The 20493-nt window shown below is 31.7% G+C and overlaps 1 protein-coding gene across 1 annotated transcript; it reads left to right on the top strand.

Moving 5' to 3' along the window:
* The first annotated feature begins 5135 nt into the window (after positions 1–5135).
* Positions 5136–18591, top strand: LOC128160493 (uncharacterized). Its single transcript, XM_052823826.1, has 8 exons — positions 5136–5535; positions 6384–6511; positions 7008–7152; positions 11955–12128; positions 12436–12551; positions 12679–12877; positions 16899–16986; positions 17201–18591. Exons 1-8 carry the CDS (start codon positions 5388–5390, stop codon positions 17673–17675), a joined length of 1473 nt encoding a protein of 490 aa, XP_052679786.1. The 5' UTR covers positions 5136–5387; the 3' UTR covers positions 17676–18591.
* The last annotated feature ends 1902 nt before the right edge of the window (positions 18592–20493 follow it).

The raw sequence follows: 20493 nt of genomic DNA, 5'->3' as shown, positions 1-20493 counted from the left end.
CACTGTGACAGACCTGAAACGGTACGTTGACATTGGTTATTTCAAGGCTTTTAAATGCATGCGCTGAATACTTTCGTAAAATATTATGAGAGTTTAACTTGATTTATATAAAATAAGATAGCTTGCTTTCGTCATCAAATTCTGTACGCAACTTAGACAACTTGAGTGGCCGTTTTGTGCAAATTCGTTTATGACGTCATAACAAGGACATCTCAAGGTTTCTTGCTTCACTTTCTCTAACGCCAAATGCTCTGAGTCATAACAAAATATGCAATTTAGATCTATGTTATATATGGTGTAAATATTACAGTAGTAATTCATATCTAGTTCTCATGTACGAATTTTAAGTTTAAACTGAATACATTTTATAACTACGTAGATCATCGGCAAGAATTGGGCCGTTACTTTTCAATCAATGTGAAACTCTCCCTGAAAGCTAGGTCATGTACATGTTGCTTCAACCGTCAGAGAGAGAGAGAGAGAGAGAGAGAGACAGAGAGAGACAGAGAGAGAGAGAGACAGAGAGAGAGATCTACCACAAAATGTTTGGTTCTCAGCTTCGGTAATAATTCTTTAAATGAAAAGCATGACAAGTATTTAAAGTAATTATATCCTTTCTATTGTGACCAAAAAAGGGACCAGCAAAGCCAGGGAGTTATATTTTCTAAATAAGTTGTAAAGATCTTTGTACGCAAAATATAAGTCCGAAGTTTACGAATCTCATCAGCATTCTATATTTGAAACTATTTGAGTTTATTTTCATGTACATTTCCTATAATATTTCGACACAGAGAATGTGGAAATGAGGAACTGGATAATTTTGCACATACCTCTTTAGTACCACGTGCACCCTTCCTCTGAATTTTAAATATAAAAAATACTATGCTCTCCATTTCCCGATTTAGGACAAATTTGGACTTCTTATATGAATATTTTAATAGCACCAAAACAGATTTATTTTTATTTCTTTTAAAATGCCTTAATACTACATTAACAATACACACCGATGGTACATGGGAAGATATACCCACCACCCATGTATAATTTCGAATTCATAATACAAGTATGCTTTTCTTACCTCGTTTAAACTTTCATATTCTCCAAAAAAGCTTCTTTAAAAAGATAAGTTTCTAGATTAAGGATCAGCAGTCTAAATCTGATATATAAATAATTATTAACACTAAATAAGCGGAACAGGTTATAAAAAATGGCGTCGTTCTCCTGACATTAAATACGGAAATCCAGAGTTTTTCGATAAAACAATCAGAAATAGAAACCAGAGCCGAGCTCGTTGCAAGCAACGAGGAGGTCTTCCGTTAGAGCTTCAAGTCAAGAAGGATTGTCAACCAGTCTTAATAAAACCGCCCCATCCCCGTCAGGGTCTGACATAAATTGATAGGAGGTCATTTTCACACTACCTTAACTTCTGATCAATCAGGGCTTTAGAAAATAAATTTGAACTCTTGAAAATTAGGTCATGCCTATTTTCTATGCATTTAATAAATGGAACCCAAAAACTACAGAGTATTAAAAAGTTAGACCTCTCGTAAAACAGATGAAGGGATGTCTGTGATCAGTTGGGGATATACATGTATTTAGACAAGAAAAATATTGACTGTGACTTCAAAACACTATTACGCACAGGGAGCTATTTCCGATACGCAAAAAAAGTATGCATGTCTTCATGTTAAGCTTTTAACTCTCATATTACGCAATATCCAAAAATACAATATTACAATTAAATTGATAAGATAATGAAGAACAACTTTTCCAGGGACATCAATATCGTAACATTTATCTTTTTTAGTTATACAGCAAACTTTCCGGGCGCCTAGATCCCTTATCTAAGAGGCAAGCCCCTTTTTCTGGTCTCACATGAAAGCCTTTAATGTATGCACAACTTTTGCTCTATATGCATTTAAAAATATTTCAAACTAAAAAAATACGAAGCAAAACATTAATAAAAATTAGCTCATTTTAAAACATAGATTTCTATTATATAATTCAAGTGGTACAATTGGAGAAATTTATAATACAAAAATCAGAGGACAGCATTCAAAGTGTCAATTTTAAAGATTTCTTACTTTGGATTATTTAGTACATTCAGTGGTGCTTTCATGAAAGTTGACAAAACTATCATATCCTATCCTATATCCTGTATCCTGCATCCTATCCTGCAAATGAGCTCTGTCCTATCCTATTATATCCCATACTTTCAAAATATAGGAATGCAAGTTAAATGAAACGAAATTTAAGAATTAAATTATTTCATCAATTAATATAGTATTCAAAATGAATAATTAAATCTTAAAACCGAAAATTCTTCGAGCGGGATAACTTATACTTACCTGTGCTACGGTGAAATTAAATCGTATGCTGGATTGACACAATAACGTAAACAAACAGGTAAGCGATTCGATTTTTGATTTTTTTATATTTATGCATAAAGACCAGATAAATAACTTCGATGCACTTATTGAGGAACTGTTTAGTCACATATTTTTATCAATTATTTTCTTATCACATATTTAATAACTGAGCGTAATAATCATTATTCGAGCGATTCGTTCGGCAATAAATGTAAACACGATCTGGAAATAAATAGTTCCTTTAGGAAGTTTATATCGTTTATAGTTAAACCCCTTGGAGTTATTTTTAAAGTATAAATTCTTAAGCATTTAAAGCTAGCTAACATTTATTAATTCGATATGTTCAGGTTAATATCGTACAGAATTATGCATCCCTGTTATGGGGCATCGAAGAAATTATATGAAACGTGAAGCAATGTCTGTTTCTTGTATACATGTACATGTTTATCTTTTAAAATGCCAAATTGGTCGTTTATAAATTCAAGCTTTTATTACTTTGCAGACTTTAAATGAAGTAAATACAGAAATCTATTTCTGACGTTGTCAGATGTTGCATCGAATTCTCGCAGTAACTCCGTACTTGCATACGAGTTGATAAAGATGTAGCGCCGACATTTTAGCGCGCATCAATGTAATGCACTGCGTTCTTGATAAAATGATTATTCATATATTGTTTAACTTGTAAAACGTATTAAATTGACATTGAAAATACATTGTTAAGCCTATTTTCGTTTCGCAAAATAACTCTGAAATTTATACTCGAATCTGATTGGCTACAGGATGCAGGATAGGATAAGATAGGATAGAACTTAACTTTTATATTTCTATCATGTATCGTGCATCCTGCATCCTATCATATCCTATCTTGGCAACTTTCAGGATAGCAGCAAAGTACCATTTCAGAGCCTTTGTCCGGAAACGAATACCCCTATTATTTTTTAAGAAGGGGAATAACTCGAACCCGGAAGTTACTATTTTTTCATCTTTTTGTTTTTTAAAAATTAAATCTAATTTACAATACACACTGAAAATTTTGATAAAATCGGATGACAAACAACAAAGTTATTAATGTTTAAAAAATGTCTAGAATAACAATAATAAAAAATTACCATTAGAATCAGTACAAGGTCTTCCGTTGGAAACGGTAGACCTTAATAAAAAATCAAATATCTAACGAGAAAACATATATATTTTTTAATTTTTGTAATCATTTTTCAGATAAACAATTGATAAATTTGTGTAAATGGTTTATAATTTAATTGAGATTTCTCAAAATAACTCCATTTCGAAAAAATGCTCATTTCCAATATATTTATTAGAAAAGCGTTAAAACAGCATCATCAACAATACCAACTTCCAGGCAGTATTGCATGAAAATATCGTAGGCGATAAATTAATTCAATGAGCTGTAAATCCAAAAAAACGGTTTAACAAATTTTCAGGGTATGTTTTCTCATAAAATTTATTTGTGGGTAAACCAGCGACCCACCTTAAAAAAACGGGTGCAACCTGTAAATAGTCTAGCAAAAACAACCGTTATGTGATTAAGGGCATACATTGTATCAATCTAAACGACATTAATAGGTGTACAAAAGAATTTACCTTATATTTTGTACTGTATACGATTTTTTGTAGAATAAAGATTTGTATGAAAAACCAAGTTGCAGATGTTTAGCAAAAATAACGAATTAAGACTGTTTTTCTTATTTCATACATAATACTTTCTTGTTTATAGTAAATGTATTTAGCACATGAAGCTATAGCAACTATTTACATTTTTGTGTTAATGATATGATGAGCATTTTCTAAAGTAATTGTTCAAAGGTACCATGGTTTAGTAAAGCTACTTTACAATACATATCTTGTTTTTAATGAGCCTTGCTTTTTTGTATATAGTAACGAATGAGCGTTGTAACACATATAGAGACTAAACAACTAGATTTTTTCTGCGGAAGTAAATACAACAATTAGAAAATCTATTTTGTTTTTATCAAGCGTGCTTAGGAAATAACAATTTGCAGCACAAAGTATCATTTTAGATCAATTAAAACTCCCACGTTTGAATCAAATAACTAGCACTCTTATGTTTCCTTATAGTCATAACATTATCGTGTAACTTTTGTTTTCTTTCAGATAAAGAATGGGTTTTGTACTCTCGATGTCACAAATTTGTACAGGTCAATTATTTTATTCATATACAAATATTTACAACCAGTGTGTATTTCCCCTTACGTTTGAATTGGAAATCTGCGACGATCAATATCCTTTGAATACACTCAACATGTTCATGTACAATGAGCATATATAAAAATAAACGTCATCACGCGTTTTGAGTAATATTTTTATTCAACGATAAAGGGAAACTTTAAACTAACATAACCAATTGATATGAAATGTACTGATCAGACCCAACATAAACCCCGGGTTTACTTTCTGGGTTTACTTTGGGTTTATTCCGGGTTTTCTTTTTGAAAATTTGGGTCCACTCGGAGATTACTTCGGGTATACTTGAGGTTTACTTTCGGTTTTATCGAGAATTGCTTTTGGGATCTACTGAACGCAATGACGTGTGAAGCAGACCTTTGATTTATCTTACCATCTTACTGACCCTTGTATGTTCCGAATACAGATGAGCGTCTGCTTTTAGGGGTATACTCCTGATCGGGGTTTACTTTCTGTATCCACTCTCGTTAAATCCTATCTATTCGTCAATGAAGAAGACTGTTTTGTTTCAGAAAAGTTTCGTGCACCATATTTTTAGTCGCTGAAGCAAACTAAATAATATGTTGACATATCCCATATGATTGAGCAATATTACTATAATTCGCTCACGCTTAAAATATTCTTATGTTCACTTTTTTGTGTTTATCAAAAATTGCTATGGTATTGCTACTTCAAAATTAATATGATAGTGTAATAATTCTCGATCGTTTCTGTGAGCACAGTTTGATTACTCATATACATGTTTTATATAGAAAACGTAACTAGTAAAATATTTATGAGTTTATAGTTTTAGCAATGGTGTTAAATGCATATGCCATGAGTTGGTTTGACTTTCAAAACAAATGTCGTCAACTTGGACTACAAATGCCCTCAGCGACTCATCACAAAAAACCATACTGGACTAAATACTACAAACGTCAGTCTGACTGGATCGGCAAATATGGTAAATACAGTAACGTACACACAATGGTTGGTTTCGTTTAAAAACATCATATGCAACATTATTGAAAACAGTATCTAATTGTATTTAAAATCTTTTACAAATCTTAAGTGAAGTTTACTAAAAAAAATCAGTAAAATTTAATGTTATTCAAATGTTCAACATAATACAACATTCCCCGGTCAATATATCTATTATATTTACATTTTCCAGTGTCTTTGCCTGTGATAACACTACGTCCCGATTTTGTACTATATAACCCATAACATCAAATATGGGCGCCAGCGGGGTTTGCCTATCTATATTTAAATATTTAATCGTACAATGGCTTAAAATTATATAAATATAAGTAATAAGGAATCATTCTTTGAATATTGTGAGAAGATAATTTCGGTTGGGGCGTGATCAAATATATCATATAACCCTTCGGGCTTTATTGGATTTGATCACGCCCCGACCGAAATTATCACCTCATAGTACTCAAAGAATGATTCCTTATTTATTACATTAAATGATAGCTCATTTTGAATTTTACAAATTTAATGACAGTATTTAATTTATCATGTAATATTCAAACTATAAGAATACAAATACAGAACAAAAACCTTAAATACTGCATTTTTTATAATTTAACACTGTGACAGTTCATTTCAAATTACTTTCATTAGGAAGCATCAGAATAAAATATTTACAAATACTCTTTGTTATAACGTATATATAATTCTGATGTTTCCGTCACATTTTACTTAAATAGAAAAAAGAATACATTTATTCTTCAACATATTACAGTAAAGTTACAAGATAAATTGTTATCTACGCAAATACATTTTTTATTCCTTTTTAATTTTAAGGATGTTACCACAGAACTGATTTGACAGAGGCTAAAACCTTTAATTTGCATCTCCCATCAGCTGGAATTTGTCAAGAATTCTGTTACGAAGAAAATGAATCTAAAAATCTTTTATTCTTCGGTGTAAAGGTATTTAAAAATGTTCTCCAATTTTTTTTTTAAATCTTTGTAATCATTTCAAAATTTATTGTGTAAAAATAGTGTAAAAATAATTACCACCATGCACCACGTGTATTTCTGGGACATTTAATGAGCATTTTTACATAAATGAATTCATTGCATGGAAAAAATAAGCTGTAAAAATTCAAACTGTTCATATTTTCAAACAGATAACTAGTACATAGAGCTATGACGAGAGTATTGCAAATTAATAGATCAATTATCTTATATAATGTTATTACTTGTATCCATACCGCCTTTTTACACAGATACGAAATCAAATAACTCATGTTTTTAGTAGAAAAACTTTTTGTAGAATATGTTTTAGCCCTGAACATGATTTGACTCTGATTTGCTTTATTTAATGATGTGTTATAAAAAAAATTGACATAATTCACTAAATATTTTGACAAATGTTTTTCTTTGCATTGATAAAAAAATGTTTTCTTTGCATTAATGAATATAGAAAGGAAAATGTATTTGTCTGTCAGAACAACCAGCAACTCTATCATTAGTGTTGAATCAATGCAATTTTGATTGTTTAATAAACAATTTTCCAAATAATTCTTTGGAGTGTGGAGGAAGTATGGCATACAGTGTGTTTGTATCGGGTAAGTTGATTTTAACTCAGCATTTTATTAATAATTACAGGCATAATAAGCTCACTTGAGCTGGAAGCTTAAAAAAGCTATTCCATTCACTTTTTGTCCGACTTTTGTCTGTCTGTCTGTAAACGTTTTACATTTTGACTTCTTTTCCACAACCAGTGGACCAATTACAATTAAACCAAATAAATCATTATTAGTCTAGGGAAATTCAAATTTGTTTAAATGAAGTGATAAGCTTTCTTTCAAGTAGAAATACATGTTAATAAAAATTATGATAATCGCCTGGGGGTAAAAATGAGCAACAACGGTGAGGGCGTTGAATTTTACCATGGTTAGAAAATCTTGAAACATTTTCAACTAAAAATCTAAAAGAACAAAAGGTTTTTAATGTTTACCATGAGAGTATGTACGAAAGCCGAGAAGGATCATTCGAGATTCGAGATTCGAAATACGAGATTCGAAATACGAGATTCGAGATTCGAAATTCGAGATTCGAAATTCGAGATTCAATATCTAAATAAACCAATCAAATCAAGGATCTGAAAATATGTATCCTAGCGACATCAAACTGTTCTAAATAAAAATCATACGTACATGCTCTTATATACAAATAAATGCTATGTTCACTTCTCCCTACCTAACTAAATAATTATTTGTATTTACTTTTACACAGAATATCTAAGTAGACTAGTAATAATGCAGTGTGCTTCGCGGATCTAAGTGATTTTGTTTGCCCTGGTGCATTTCCACCTGATGCGTTTGAACCCTAAGGTATTTCACCACCAGTAATAGTTTAAAACCCGGGTTTATTCACCCCTTTTGTGTAAAAATGCGGTTATGGTAGAGAACTTCATAAGCGTAACTAATTTTTTCTGCAGGGGGTCCTAGGCCAATTTTAAAAAATTTTACTATGTAAATTTAATAAGCTCCAATTTTCCCGAGGAGGGGGTCCAGATCCCCTGACCCCTTCCTTTCTAGATCCCCGCATGAAGATTAGTACATGTATCTAAATAATCTAAATATAAATAATCTGTCCTGTTTCACTAATAAATATAAGCATTACTTATCGTTTTAATGTATGCATACAGTGATACACTAGTACATGTACTATGATTATAAAAAAAATCATTGAGATATTATCACATCATACGAAATTATTAATAAATACATTTTTTACCTTTTCCTCAGTAAACAACTTATTACATGAGTCTTACTTTTGGAATTGTTTTCAATATAGAAGGATACCTACTCTCTACAATTAAAGGTAGGGATGATAGGGTGCCAATTTGTTCACATTGCCGATTTCTTGTGCAGAGAACAGTACAACCCTTTATTGGATTGTGCATGAATATTTCAAAATTAATTGTTGTACATATATTTTGTTATAATTCATTCATTGATATATCAACAAGAAAGAATAAAAGCATATGTTTCACAGCCAACAAGAAAGAATAAAAGCATATGTTTCACAGCCAAGTTAAGTTTCTCTGTAGTCTCCTACCCCCCTACCCCCCACCGCACCAAAATTGACAATAATTACATATAAGTCATACAAATGTTTACTATTTTGTAAGTAAATCTCTAAAGATGTAAATAAGCACTGCAAACAAAGATGTGTGTATTTAATATACTACTACATTACACTTAGCCAGATAAAATGTAATCAGGATGAAGCTACAGGGGTTAAGTGGTGCAAATTTACCAATTTGTCGCCATACACACAGAACACCAAATAAAGAAACTGTGAGTGGTGTGTGGAATGCATAAAAGATGGCGGCAAATTATCTCAAAAAATCAGTGCAAAAACCCACAAATAGGCTGTTATTTGTTACATATCCTGCAAAAACATTGATAAAAAATGTTATCGTCCCATAACATAGCCGATGAAGTTTATGTGTACATATGGTCAACGTACATGTATTTCTAATATACAAGAAGACGGACGTATCAGGCGGGGATCCAGAAAATTAAATTTCAAAAATGATCGGTTGAATTACATTAAATGCTTTGAAAATTGTTTTAAACTATTGCACGGGTCAAAATGCGTGATAGAAGCTATGTACAGTGTAATTGGAAACTTTCATATTATATCAATATGTAGTATTACCTACCATAACAAATGAGAGTATAGCACAACTGCCACAAGCAATACCAAGTCCTTTACCGGCACCACCTCCCTCCCCATAAAAAAATGAAACAATTGTCGTTTTATTTGCTAAAATGTGTGTTGTTCAAGATTTTTCTAAAGGACATACCCGATTAGAATTGAAAAAAGAGTCGTACGTTTAAAACTAATTTTGTCAAAACTTTTAGATTCATTTGGTTATATTTTGGTCCATTTGGGTAAATATATGCACCAGCGCAGCTCTAATTAATATATAATCAGGCCATAAATTCAAAATATTTTCAAAAATTAATAGCTTTAAATCCAGTGGATGAAAGAAAAGGTAAGGAAGTTTAACTCGATGAGTGCTAATACCTGTGTTGAATGAATGGTACAGTAGTATATGCGCAAAAAAGTCCCGTCTACTCTTTCCTACCCTATAATTATTGGAATATTAAATCCGATTATAAGAGTCAAATTAAAAATCAAGTACGGATATGTACCTGTTTATCAAAAGTAAAACTACTCATAATTTATCTACAGTGCATCGTTATGGAGCTACACAGAAAGTTTTATATTAATTTGCCGAGCCAAATAAAAAAAACCTGGAAAACGAAGAGAAAACAAAGTGGGGACAGAATAACTGACAAATTAATTAGGACTATATAGCCCCCCCCCCCCTCTTGAAATGTATATACTGAAAACAGATTATTGGCATACATCATCCGCACACAATTTAAAGAAAATTTCATGTTTTTTTTAATCATTTTCGCTAGCTAATGCAAGACATCACAAATACCCCAAGCCCCCTCACGGAAAAGGAAATGCTAGGTGATGAGAGAGAGAGAGAGAGAGAGAGAGAGAGAGAGAGAGAGAGAGAGTCGATGTAAATCACAGGTGCGCTAACACCGTTAAAATTAAAGCTTGCTAGTTGGTCTGCCCTACCCTAGCTACCTCCTCTCTGTTTTCGTTTTAGAGGCATAATTATTGTCTATATATGCCTGTAACAAATCAAATCAATTTCAAATTCTAAATCAAACTGAATTTGACACTACAAAACTCTCTCTGTGTCTGTTTGTCTGTTTGTCTGTCTGTCTGTCTCTCTCTCTTTCTCTCTCTTTCTCTCTCTCTCTCTCTCTCTCTCTCTCTCTCTCTCATATCAACAATGGCATTGCCATATCATACAATACACTATTCTTATCTGGATTTTTGTCTTTGAGGTTGTAAATCATTATATCTTCTATGGTTTAAAACTTTATCATAGCCTATATTTTGACATGTCGATTATTTTTTTTAGTTTCGTTTCATAGCTAAAACATTTAGATTAAACATATCTTTCTTCGCGAGCCGATTTTTACACAGTTGGGGCGAATACACTTCGGGTTAAAATTGTTCGGGGGGAAATACATACAGGGCAAACAAAACCACTTAGATTCGCAAAGCCAACAGTGTTATTTCTAATTTAATTGTTTATACTGTGTGGGGTTAATTCATCAATGTTGTTTTAACCATTTTATAACCACTATATAAGAGCTATTAAGACATTTATTTGTAGGAAAGAGCATGTACGAATGATCTTTATTTAGAACAGTTTGATGTTGCTAGGATACAGGTTTCAGATCCATGATTTGATTGGTTAATTTACAGTCGGTTCAAGCATATCTTTTAAAAACATACACCATAGCATAGCATAGTACTGAAATCTCATAGCATAGCATTGAAATCTCATACCATAGCATTGGAATATCATACCATAGCATACAATCTCATAGAATCGCATTCGTCATAGCATACCATAGCATAGCATACAACATTCTTTTAACTCGGTTTTAAATGTTTTTATTTGAAAAAATAAACGTTTACATACTATATTAGTGGTAAACTTTGGCTTCTTATTAGTTTACTTCGAAATGTGTGGAACTCTTCTGTGTATGGAGGCCTTTTTGTTCAAATCTCATAGCATACCATAGCATAGCATAGCATACCTTATCATTAAGCCCTTCATTTCAATTTCTCTTAGCATAGCATACAAATCTCATAGCTTAGCATACAAATCTCATAGCATATCATTAAAATCGCATACCATAGCATAGCATAAATTTGTAAAAGATATGCATGAAATGACTGTAGATATTGAATCTCGAATTTCGAATCTCGAATCTCGTATTTCGAATCTCGTATTTCGAATCTCGAATCTCGAATGATTCTTCTCGGCTTTCGTAGAGTATGACAAGAAAACTTAAAAAACTGAATTGTTCAGATTTATTTTTGACACGAAAAAGGTATAATCAGTTACATTTATGACTATTGTTGCTCAGTCTATGTGGCCCCTTGGCCTCTTGTTTAATCTATTGTTCAATGTAAAATTCTTTGATTCGGAAAGTAAAATAAAACTACTTAAAAGTATAGTAAATATTATGTATACTAATCAGTAAGTTAAATTGGAGTCGTAAATTCTCCTTGAGCTGAAAAAATTACGAAACTTTTTTTAAAAACCTTTTCATCATTTTTATTACAAAACATCTCACGACAAATGTTACTCAAAACATGTGAGCCCCATCGAGATAAAAAATAGTGTCACCAGCTTTGGTTTATGTCATTTTTTCCTCCAAAAGCTAACATAAAAAATGTTTACTTTATCCCAAGTTTCTCATTTGCTAATTTAGAAAAAATGCCTAATTTTAAATTTGACCTTTTTTAGAAAAAGGTTTGCCTGACGTGATTTGCAATGATAGTAATGCAAATTGCTATCATAAAGAAGAACAAGTTAAATTCTTATTGACGGATGAGAAAGAATGCAACTCAGTATATGAAGACTATAGAGACACGTGTTCCATTGAATTAACCACTCAAATATACACGAGTTTTGATAGAGGTAAAAACTTTTCATACATTCATCTGAAACAAGATCTCGTGCAAAAGCACAGCTCTAAAAGCAGGCTCCTCAAACAATCCTTATTTCATTTTGGAGGGGTTTTTTTGGTTTTGTTTGGTTTTTTTTTTTTTTTGTTTTTTTTTTATGGGGGGGATTTTATGTTTTTTAAGTAAATATCCAAATATTTTGGATTTTAATTTTACCGTCACTAAACATTTAAGTTAAAATTTCTTGGTTAGTTTTCAAATCGGACTCAATTATAATAACTGAGATAAAATATTTATATCATAATGTTTTTCTTTTCTAGGAAAGAAATTGTCAAAAAATGATCAAAGAAATATTTTGTTCTGTGAACAGTGTACAGAACAGGGATGTATATTTTCAAACTGTAAAAGTCAATTAAACACCAAGTATTGTACTAAGGTCAGTCTATGCAAACAGTGATTTTTGTTCATTGATATTCAGTTATAATTATTAGTAATAAGAAAAACATTATAGAGATATTTAGGTTTTTCACGGTTTTTTTTCACGTTTGATTTTCTTTGTTCAGAATGTGTTATCTACTGCCTCCCCTTCAGTTTTGAAAACCATTACACAGACTGTGGTACCAAATGTTACTGAAAAAAGAGTTAGTTTAAAGAGGATAACATATAACAAATTAGTTAGCATATATAGAAAGGCAACACTATTACACGGTGCAAACGTATCCAGAACAACTCAATCAATTTCAAGAGAAGATACTATAACAAGTAAGTGTTGAACTTTAAGAGAATGTAGAATTGCTTCTCAGTCACTCACAAATCAGACAAGTTGTTCTTAGTGTTAGACGTATCACTTTTTCTTTTAATGAGTATAACAAAAAAGAAAATATACCTGAATATTCACGGTCACTTTCTCTTTGATAACACTAGTTGGATAAATCGAGCGTTGTCCAAAAAGTACGTGGACAACTGTAATTTCATTCTACATAACGACGCTATATAAAGGGAAGTATTAAAATATTTTAATATCGACTACATTTATGCATATATTTAAAAATCAGAGCAATGTACATTCTTATTATTTAGTTATTACTACAAAAACAATGCCTGTACAGGCCACAAGTTACACAACGTTTTTTTAACGTCGTACGTAGCGCATTTGTTTTTGTTACTTTTCAACGTAATCACCCATCTTTGCACTGCAAACACTTCCCACACTTTCTTAGCCATGAATCGAACACATCTGAATACCACTTACAAACGATTTTAGATCGATAGTTCGAGTTGCATATTTAATTTCATCAGAATCCTCAAATCTAACTCATCTTAGCTGTGATTTGATGAAAGGAAAAATTACAAAACCCATCGAAGCAAAAACAATCCGGACTGTATGACAGGTGTTCAAGAAGATCGAATCCTAGGAGTTCGATTTCCAGACACGTGGAAGCTGCCGTATGTGCATTATCTTGGTGTAGGATGACATTTCCAAGGTCCACAGCCATGGCATGGCGTTTTTTAGCTCACCTGAGCCAAAGGCTTAAGTGAGCTTTTCTGATCACAATTTGTCCGTTGTCTGTCGTTGTTGTCGTTGTCGTCGTCGTTGTCGTTGTTGTCGTTGTTGTAAACTATTCACATTTTCATCTTCTCAAGAACCACTGGGCAGATTTCAACCAAATTTGGCACAAAGCACCACTAGGTGAAGGGGATTCAAGTTTGTTCAAAAAAAGGGCCACGCCCTCTTTAAAGGGGAGATAATTGAGAATTATTGAAAATGTGCTGGTAATTTTCAAAAATCTTCTTCTCAAAAACTAGTCGGCCTTAAACTTGTGTGGATACATCCTCAGGTAGTGAAGATTCGAGTTTGTTCAAATCATGGTCCCCTGGGTAGGGAGGGGCCATCAAGTTTTACATAGGAATATATTGAGAAAATTTTTATAAATCTTCTTCTCAAAAACTATTAGGCCAGAAAAGCGCCTATGTTAAGGCTGTCCGATTAATTTCACAGCGATATGTAGAAAGTCACTTGTCTGTACTTCATAAGATATGACGTCATAGTTAACTTTTACGTCACGATCTGCATTCCTTTCAATCGTTCTTAGGGAATGTACGCGGGGGTGTTAAGGAAGCATATGGGCAATTTAGCGTCTTATTTTGACTGTTATATTCAAAATCTTGAAATTAAATAATTATTTTGAATAAGATCAAAAACTTAGTATTATCCTTTAAAATAGATGTCAGTGCAATAAAATCGGAAAGTACATTACTGCCACATTCGTGCAATATCACGTAACAACTATAAATAGCTTACGTTAATTCCTTAACATAAAATGAGATAGAACAACACTACCCCACTGTTTCCAAAATAGAATTAACATACCAAATGATGACAAAACATCTCAGTTTAATCAAAACCACTGCTAGAATCCAATGTTTTTCCTTATTAAAAAGTTATTCATCCGGTTCTCGTAAAACCTTCCCAACTTTTATAAAGTTTGCACGGAAAACGGCACATTGCATCAAAACAACACACAGCATGGGATTCTAGCAGCACTTTTCAATTTAAGCATTGATCAAACTAACGATACATATAAAATTTCAAGTTCAATATATACGGGGTAGTGTTGTTCTAGTCGGATTTTTATATCGTAAACAACGACAGAGGAAAGCCTGGCCGAGAAATAAAAGCAAATTTACATACCTTTTAGCGAATGATTGATAAAACTAACATCTCCCCCAGTTTTCTTATGTTCAATTCTCAATAAATCACACCACAATACTGTATTAGAGTTTGAATATGTTTACAATGCTTTCCGATCAAATTCACACGACATTCGACTTTTAGTCATGACATCATCAATGTGTAAATCTACGTAATACAAACTAATTTCTGGAAAAAAATTGTCTTCAGTATTTTTATATGTTTTGGACTACGTTTCGTTGCTTAGATATTTAAATATGTACATACTAACTAAGATTTGTGATTTCACGGAATTACATGTAACTAAGATTCCATATGCTTCCTTAACACCCCCGCGTATCGTAACGTAATAAGTGATATTCATTGTGCATAATAAAACCGCTTCATTCCCTTACATAGACAATGTTGTAAACACTAGTGATACTAAATTCATTATCACCGATATGGAGTATAAAAAATCAACAGTTTTAAAGCCTCTTAATAGGTAAATAACTATTCATAAACTAATGGTTTTGAGACTTCCTCTGCTAAGTGTAATCTAATGAATGGTGATATGTATATATGCATATAAAAACGGCTTTGCGCAAGTGAAAGATAAAAACAATCTTAAGATATTTTACATGAAATCGGAAAGGAAAATAAGTACCTATGTGAATCTTGCTGGGGGAAACCTACCAATTGACCCGAGTTTGTGTAAATCGAGCCTAAATGGTACAAATGTGCCTAATTTCGTTGGCAGTGCGAAATGTTTTGACAATATTTCAAATAAACGAAATATTTATATGAACCCCCAGAAAGAACTGCAAAATACATTACTTATCTAAAACATTTTCATAAAAATATTTTTGAGTTATTGTCATTATTCACTTTCGCCGATGCTATTTTTATAGATTATTTACCGTGTTAGAATACAACCGTCACGTGCTGAAGAAAAATATATAACGTTACAAAAATACATCAAATATAGTGTTGGATGTCACTATTAATTTATGTAATAAATTTTTAAAGAAATTCGCTCGGTTAAAGTATTTTTCGATAATTAAAATAGTATCATTTTTCTATACATATTTAGCTTCCAGCAGCCTTAACATAGCCGCGCAAGCTCAAATTAAAATGGAAGCATCCTCAGGTAGTGTAGATTCAAGTTTGTTCAACCATGGTCCCCGGGGGTAGGGTGTGGCCACATTTGGGGGATCAAGTTTTACATAGGAATATATAGAGAAAATCTTTAAGAATCTTCTTCTCAAAAACTATTAGGCCAGAAAAGCTCAAACTAAAGTGGGAGGTTCCTCAGGTGGTGTAGATTCAAGTTTGTTCAAATCATAGTCCCTGGGGTTAGGGTGGGGCCACAATTGGGGGATCAAGTTTTACATAGGAATATATTGAGAAAATCTTTAAAAATCTTCTTCTCAAAAACTATTAGGCCAGGAAAGCTCAAATATGAGTGAAAGCACCCTCAGATAGTGTAGATTCAAGTTTGTTCAAATCATGGTCCCCGGAGGTAGGGTGGGGCCACAACTGGGGGATCAAGTTTTACATAGGAATATATAGAGAAAATCTTTAAAAATCTTCTCAAAACCTATAAGGCCAGGAAAGCTCAAATTTGAGCGGAAGCATCCTCAGATAGTGTAAATTCAAGTTTGTTCAAATCATGGTCAGAAAAGCTTTAACCTTTAAAACAAAATATTTTTTTCTGGTTTTATAAATTGTAGAACATACATGTGTCTACATGTATAACCTAAATAAACATTACACCATAATGCTTCCATTTAAAAACATAGATTACTGTGGAATCATTAGATTGCGTGGTGGCTCAATTTTCGTGGGATTCGTGAATACCTCTCATCCACGAACTAACATCCTCCATAAATTAATAAATTAGGGCTATTAAGTCATATTTCCTTTTAATGGTATAAAATAATACACGAAATTACGTCCTTACGAACCTGTAAATTTTAAGACATCCACACAAATAAGCCCCCACAAATTTAAATGATTCCACAATATTCGATGGAAACTAAAATAAATCATGTTTGTACCCTTATATTACTACGATTGATATCTTAAAATATCCCGATTGTCTTATTGTAGACGACTCAGTGGCGTTCATTGTTGGAGGTCTCGCTTCATCAACCCTGATTTGTTTCCTTTTTTTGATGGTTGCCATCTATTTCATCAGGTAAAGAATGCATTGATAACGTCTCGATCTATTAAGCTATTTGTGTGATTTTTAAAAAATTATTACAAAATTGTCAACAATTTGCATTTTATGTTATCGATTTTAGGAAATACATGTATGATATATTGTGCAACATTCTTTTTTTTATTTATATTAATGTATGAGCTTTTGATAGTTTCTATCGTTAATGATGTACTTCCATATACTTGTTTAGAAGAAAACATAAACTCATCGAAGAGAAATGTTCCACCCTTCAAAAACAAATCGAATGTTCAACATTCAGGTATGAACAGACATCTATAGCAAAACTGAATCCACATAACAAACAAAGACACCAAAATGTGACAGGGCCAAGTTACTACGAACTGGCAGACAATGGCAAACTGATAGAAACATACTCTAAAAACAAAGACAACAACAAACCGTATAAAGATATCAAAGAACCAATTTCAGGAAACGATACTTATATGGTAGCTTCATACAAAATGTTTGATGGGGAATCCGTTTACTTTGAGAAAAACAAGGCTTCTTACAATCATCTCAGGGAAACAAGTCATTTTAGACATGAAGAAAATACGTACGACCATGCGGGAAATGTAAATGAATCTAGTTACTCCTGTGCGGAAGCTGCTAGAAACTGGAACGATCGACAAATGGATAATGACTTGTATGATCATATAAAAATTTAAAGCTGGTGACCAGTTTGCAATGCAGGATATGATCTATATGTGACATTGTTCAATAGACAGAGATTCTTATGTAAATATTTATGTTAAATCATTTTGATTAGTCTAAGGTAACACTGAGGCTTGTTTGTTTCCACAATGATATAAACAATGTTATGCATATTAAATGAAGTTGTCGTTAATCAAAAATGTTAAAAACATAATTTAAAACTCTTTTAAACATGGTTGTTAATATAGATGTTTTAAAAGTTAAGTTACATGTACCAACAAAAATTATTTGTGGAATATCATAAACTTTGTAATATTCTGTCCCGAATTTTTTGCTTCCACCACTTTTTGCTTGATATTTCAATAATAGTAAATACCTTTGTGCTCAAACTACGTTCATCTACTAATATGAAAAATGTCCAGATTATCTGTTTTGAAACGCCCCCTTTACCGCTCCAGGTTTCAATACACATCCCAAAATTGAAAGTCTACGGAGATTTTGCATTGCATCAGCCATTAATAAGCCCGGATGATAACGTTAAAAAATTGCACGATGTATTCCGAGTGTAATCCGAATGGAGAAAAGATGTAAACATTTCCCATTATAAATCTCCGTAAGAAAATTGTTTTCGTTCCTGTGAAATTTTATAAGTGAAAAAGGATAATTGTTCAATGAAGGTATATTGGATATATTCCCTTTCATTTGAATTGTATTTCTTTCACAGGTATATGTATGTGTATTTATATTTTAAAATCATCAAGAATTGATGGGACAGACTGTAGAGAAAAAATGAAAGCTAAGAAAAATGAATTATGACGCAATGAAAACTAACAATACTATGATATTTCATGCATAAAAATCTATTTTATATATTTTTTTACTTTTAAAATGTTACTAACAGATAATATGAATAAAGTATAATGAATTCGATAACGATATATTCATTGTGTTTCTATTTCATAAATTCTCCAAGAAACTGTGTAACTGTAAACGAAGGACAGGGTTACAATACCACTACCAGAATATTTAATGTTCCAAGTGAGATGTAATATATACATTCAGCTGGACAACATTATCAGTGGGAAGTAAATATTTCATCACTAAAATTGTGCAAAATGGTCAAGAAGTCCCATACAATTGTACCGATTGAAGGGTTGTAAGGGATTTGTTACGCCATCTCATGCTCACATCAAAATAAAGAAAGATCAGACAATGTGGAACTTATGACTTTTATGGACAGTTTGTGCATGATAAAGATTATAGTTATTTTTCAAGCTTTAAAATATAACTTGAATAACTAAATTTAAAATAAAATATTCAAAACGTAGGTTTCTATCTAGTCACATTTTTTTTTAGTTTTTTCAGCTCAAAACTTCTAAAGGTAATAATTTACCTCAACTGAAGAATATTGTTAGATTGAATATTACTGACCAATGCTTGTAAATCTTCCATAAAGAATGATTTTAAAAAGATATATTTCAAACAATGTTTAACAATTAAGAATTTACATAAAAATGTTGCACTAATATGCATTAGATATCACTTACATGTATTAAGTAAAAATGTTGACATTTAACTACTATAACATTGCAAACCAAACATATATTAAGAAAAAACAAGTTTTTTTCGATTAGTTCGATTATTTTATTGGAAGTTATCCTCTGGTTAATCAAAAATCGTAAATATCGCGAAGTTACAGTAACTATGAAATTGTGTTCTTAAACAATTCATTTTACTTAATCTACAATCAAAATATTGAGTAGACAACTTTTGCATGCATAGGGAGTGTTCAAGATTGGTTTTGAGATAATAAAAAAAAAATGAAATACCGGTCTATTAATTGTGACAATTTCTTTGAAAAACGTATTCTTAGATAAACAGCCAACGTCAATAACTCACCAAAAACGTAGTCAGCGTTCTAAAAATCATACCTAAAATCTTTTGTAAAGTAATTTATATTTAAATACAAACATGATTATTATCATAACAACAAGTTGTTCCAAAGGGTCGGAGAAGGTCGTATTGCTGGACGCGGATCGTCAGAACATACGAGATACGAATCGTCGATTATCAGTAGTGTCATTAAAGTATGGAAAGCGTTAAATATAATTTATCTAATTGCTAATTTACAAGTGTGGAGATTTCTCAACAAACGTAACAGTACGCACTTTTATACATAAGTGTATTTATTTAGGCTTATTATAGTGATTTCTCCCACTGTTCAGACATTAAAATATCTTTAAAGTTTTGCTTTTAAACTGTTACTACATGAAGGTTTGTGTTTCGTTAATTTATATCTTCTTTTAATTTTGTGAACATTTTCTATGACAACTCAAACACCCTTGTGTGAATATTCTATTATACACCTAATAAAAAGCCTATCACATGTTATTCAATTAAACAGCCTCGCATAACAATGCACTTCTAAAAAATCAATCTCTCCTTTCCTGAATTTCCTACTTATAAAATATTAGAAAAGGCACATGTTTAAATCCTGATAATTTCGGAAAGGAATTCAAATGATCGATCAAGTGCATACTGCAAAATTACATAATCACATTGTTTGTCGTGAATGCTTAAATAACTCTATACCAGGAAAAAAAAAGTAATATTTCCCTGATATTTAAACTTTTATAGACTGAAAGAGGTTTTTATTATTTTGCTATAGAAACAAGAAAGACCATTTCTAACAACACTTTTCGTAAAAAAAATTTCCTGTTGATCTAAATTGCAATGTAGTGTCTATAAATAATCCATTCGGTTAGTTGATTTTATTGTATTTCAGGAGGAACAATTAGATTTATAAATTTTTTTTACGTATCATACATTGAT

The sequence above is a fragment of the Crassostrea angulata genome, chromosome 8 (assembly GCF_025612915.1).
Source record: "Crassostrea angulata isolate pt1a10 chromosome 8, ASM2561291v2, whole genome shotgun sequence".
In the NCBI taxonomy this organism is placed as follows: domain Eukaryota; kingdom Metazoa; phylum Mollusca; class Bivalvia; order Ostreida; family Ostreidae; genus Magallana; species Magallana angulata.
Note: the sequence above shows the minus strand (reverse complement) of the source record. Positions and strands in the feature narration are given on the sequence as shown.

Coding starts and splice junctions, on each gene's coding strand:
- LOC128160493 (XM_052823826.1), top strand. CDS start 5,388: ATGGTGTTAAATGCATATGCCATGAGTTGGTTTGACTTTCAAAACAAA. Junction 12,129..12,435: donor ATACACGAGTTTTGATAGAG/GTAAAAACTTTT, acceptor TTTCTTTTCTAG/GAAAGAAATTGTCAAAAAAT. Junction 16,987..17,200: donor GTTGCCATCTATTTCATCAG/GTAAAGAATGCA, acceptor ATACTTGTTTAG/AAGAAAACATAAACTCATCG.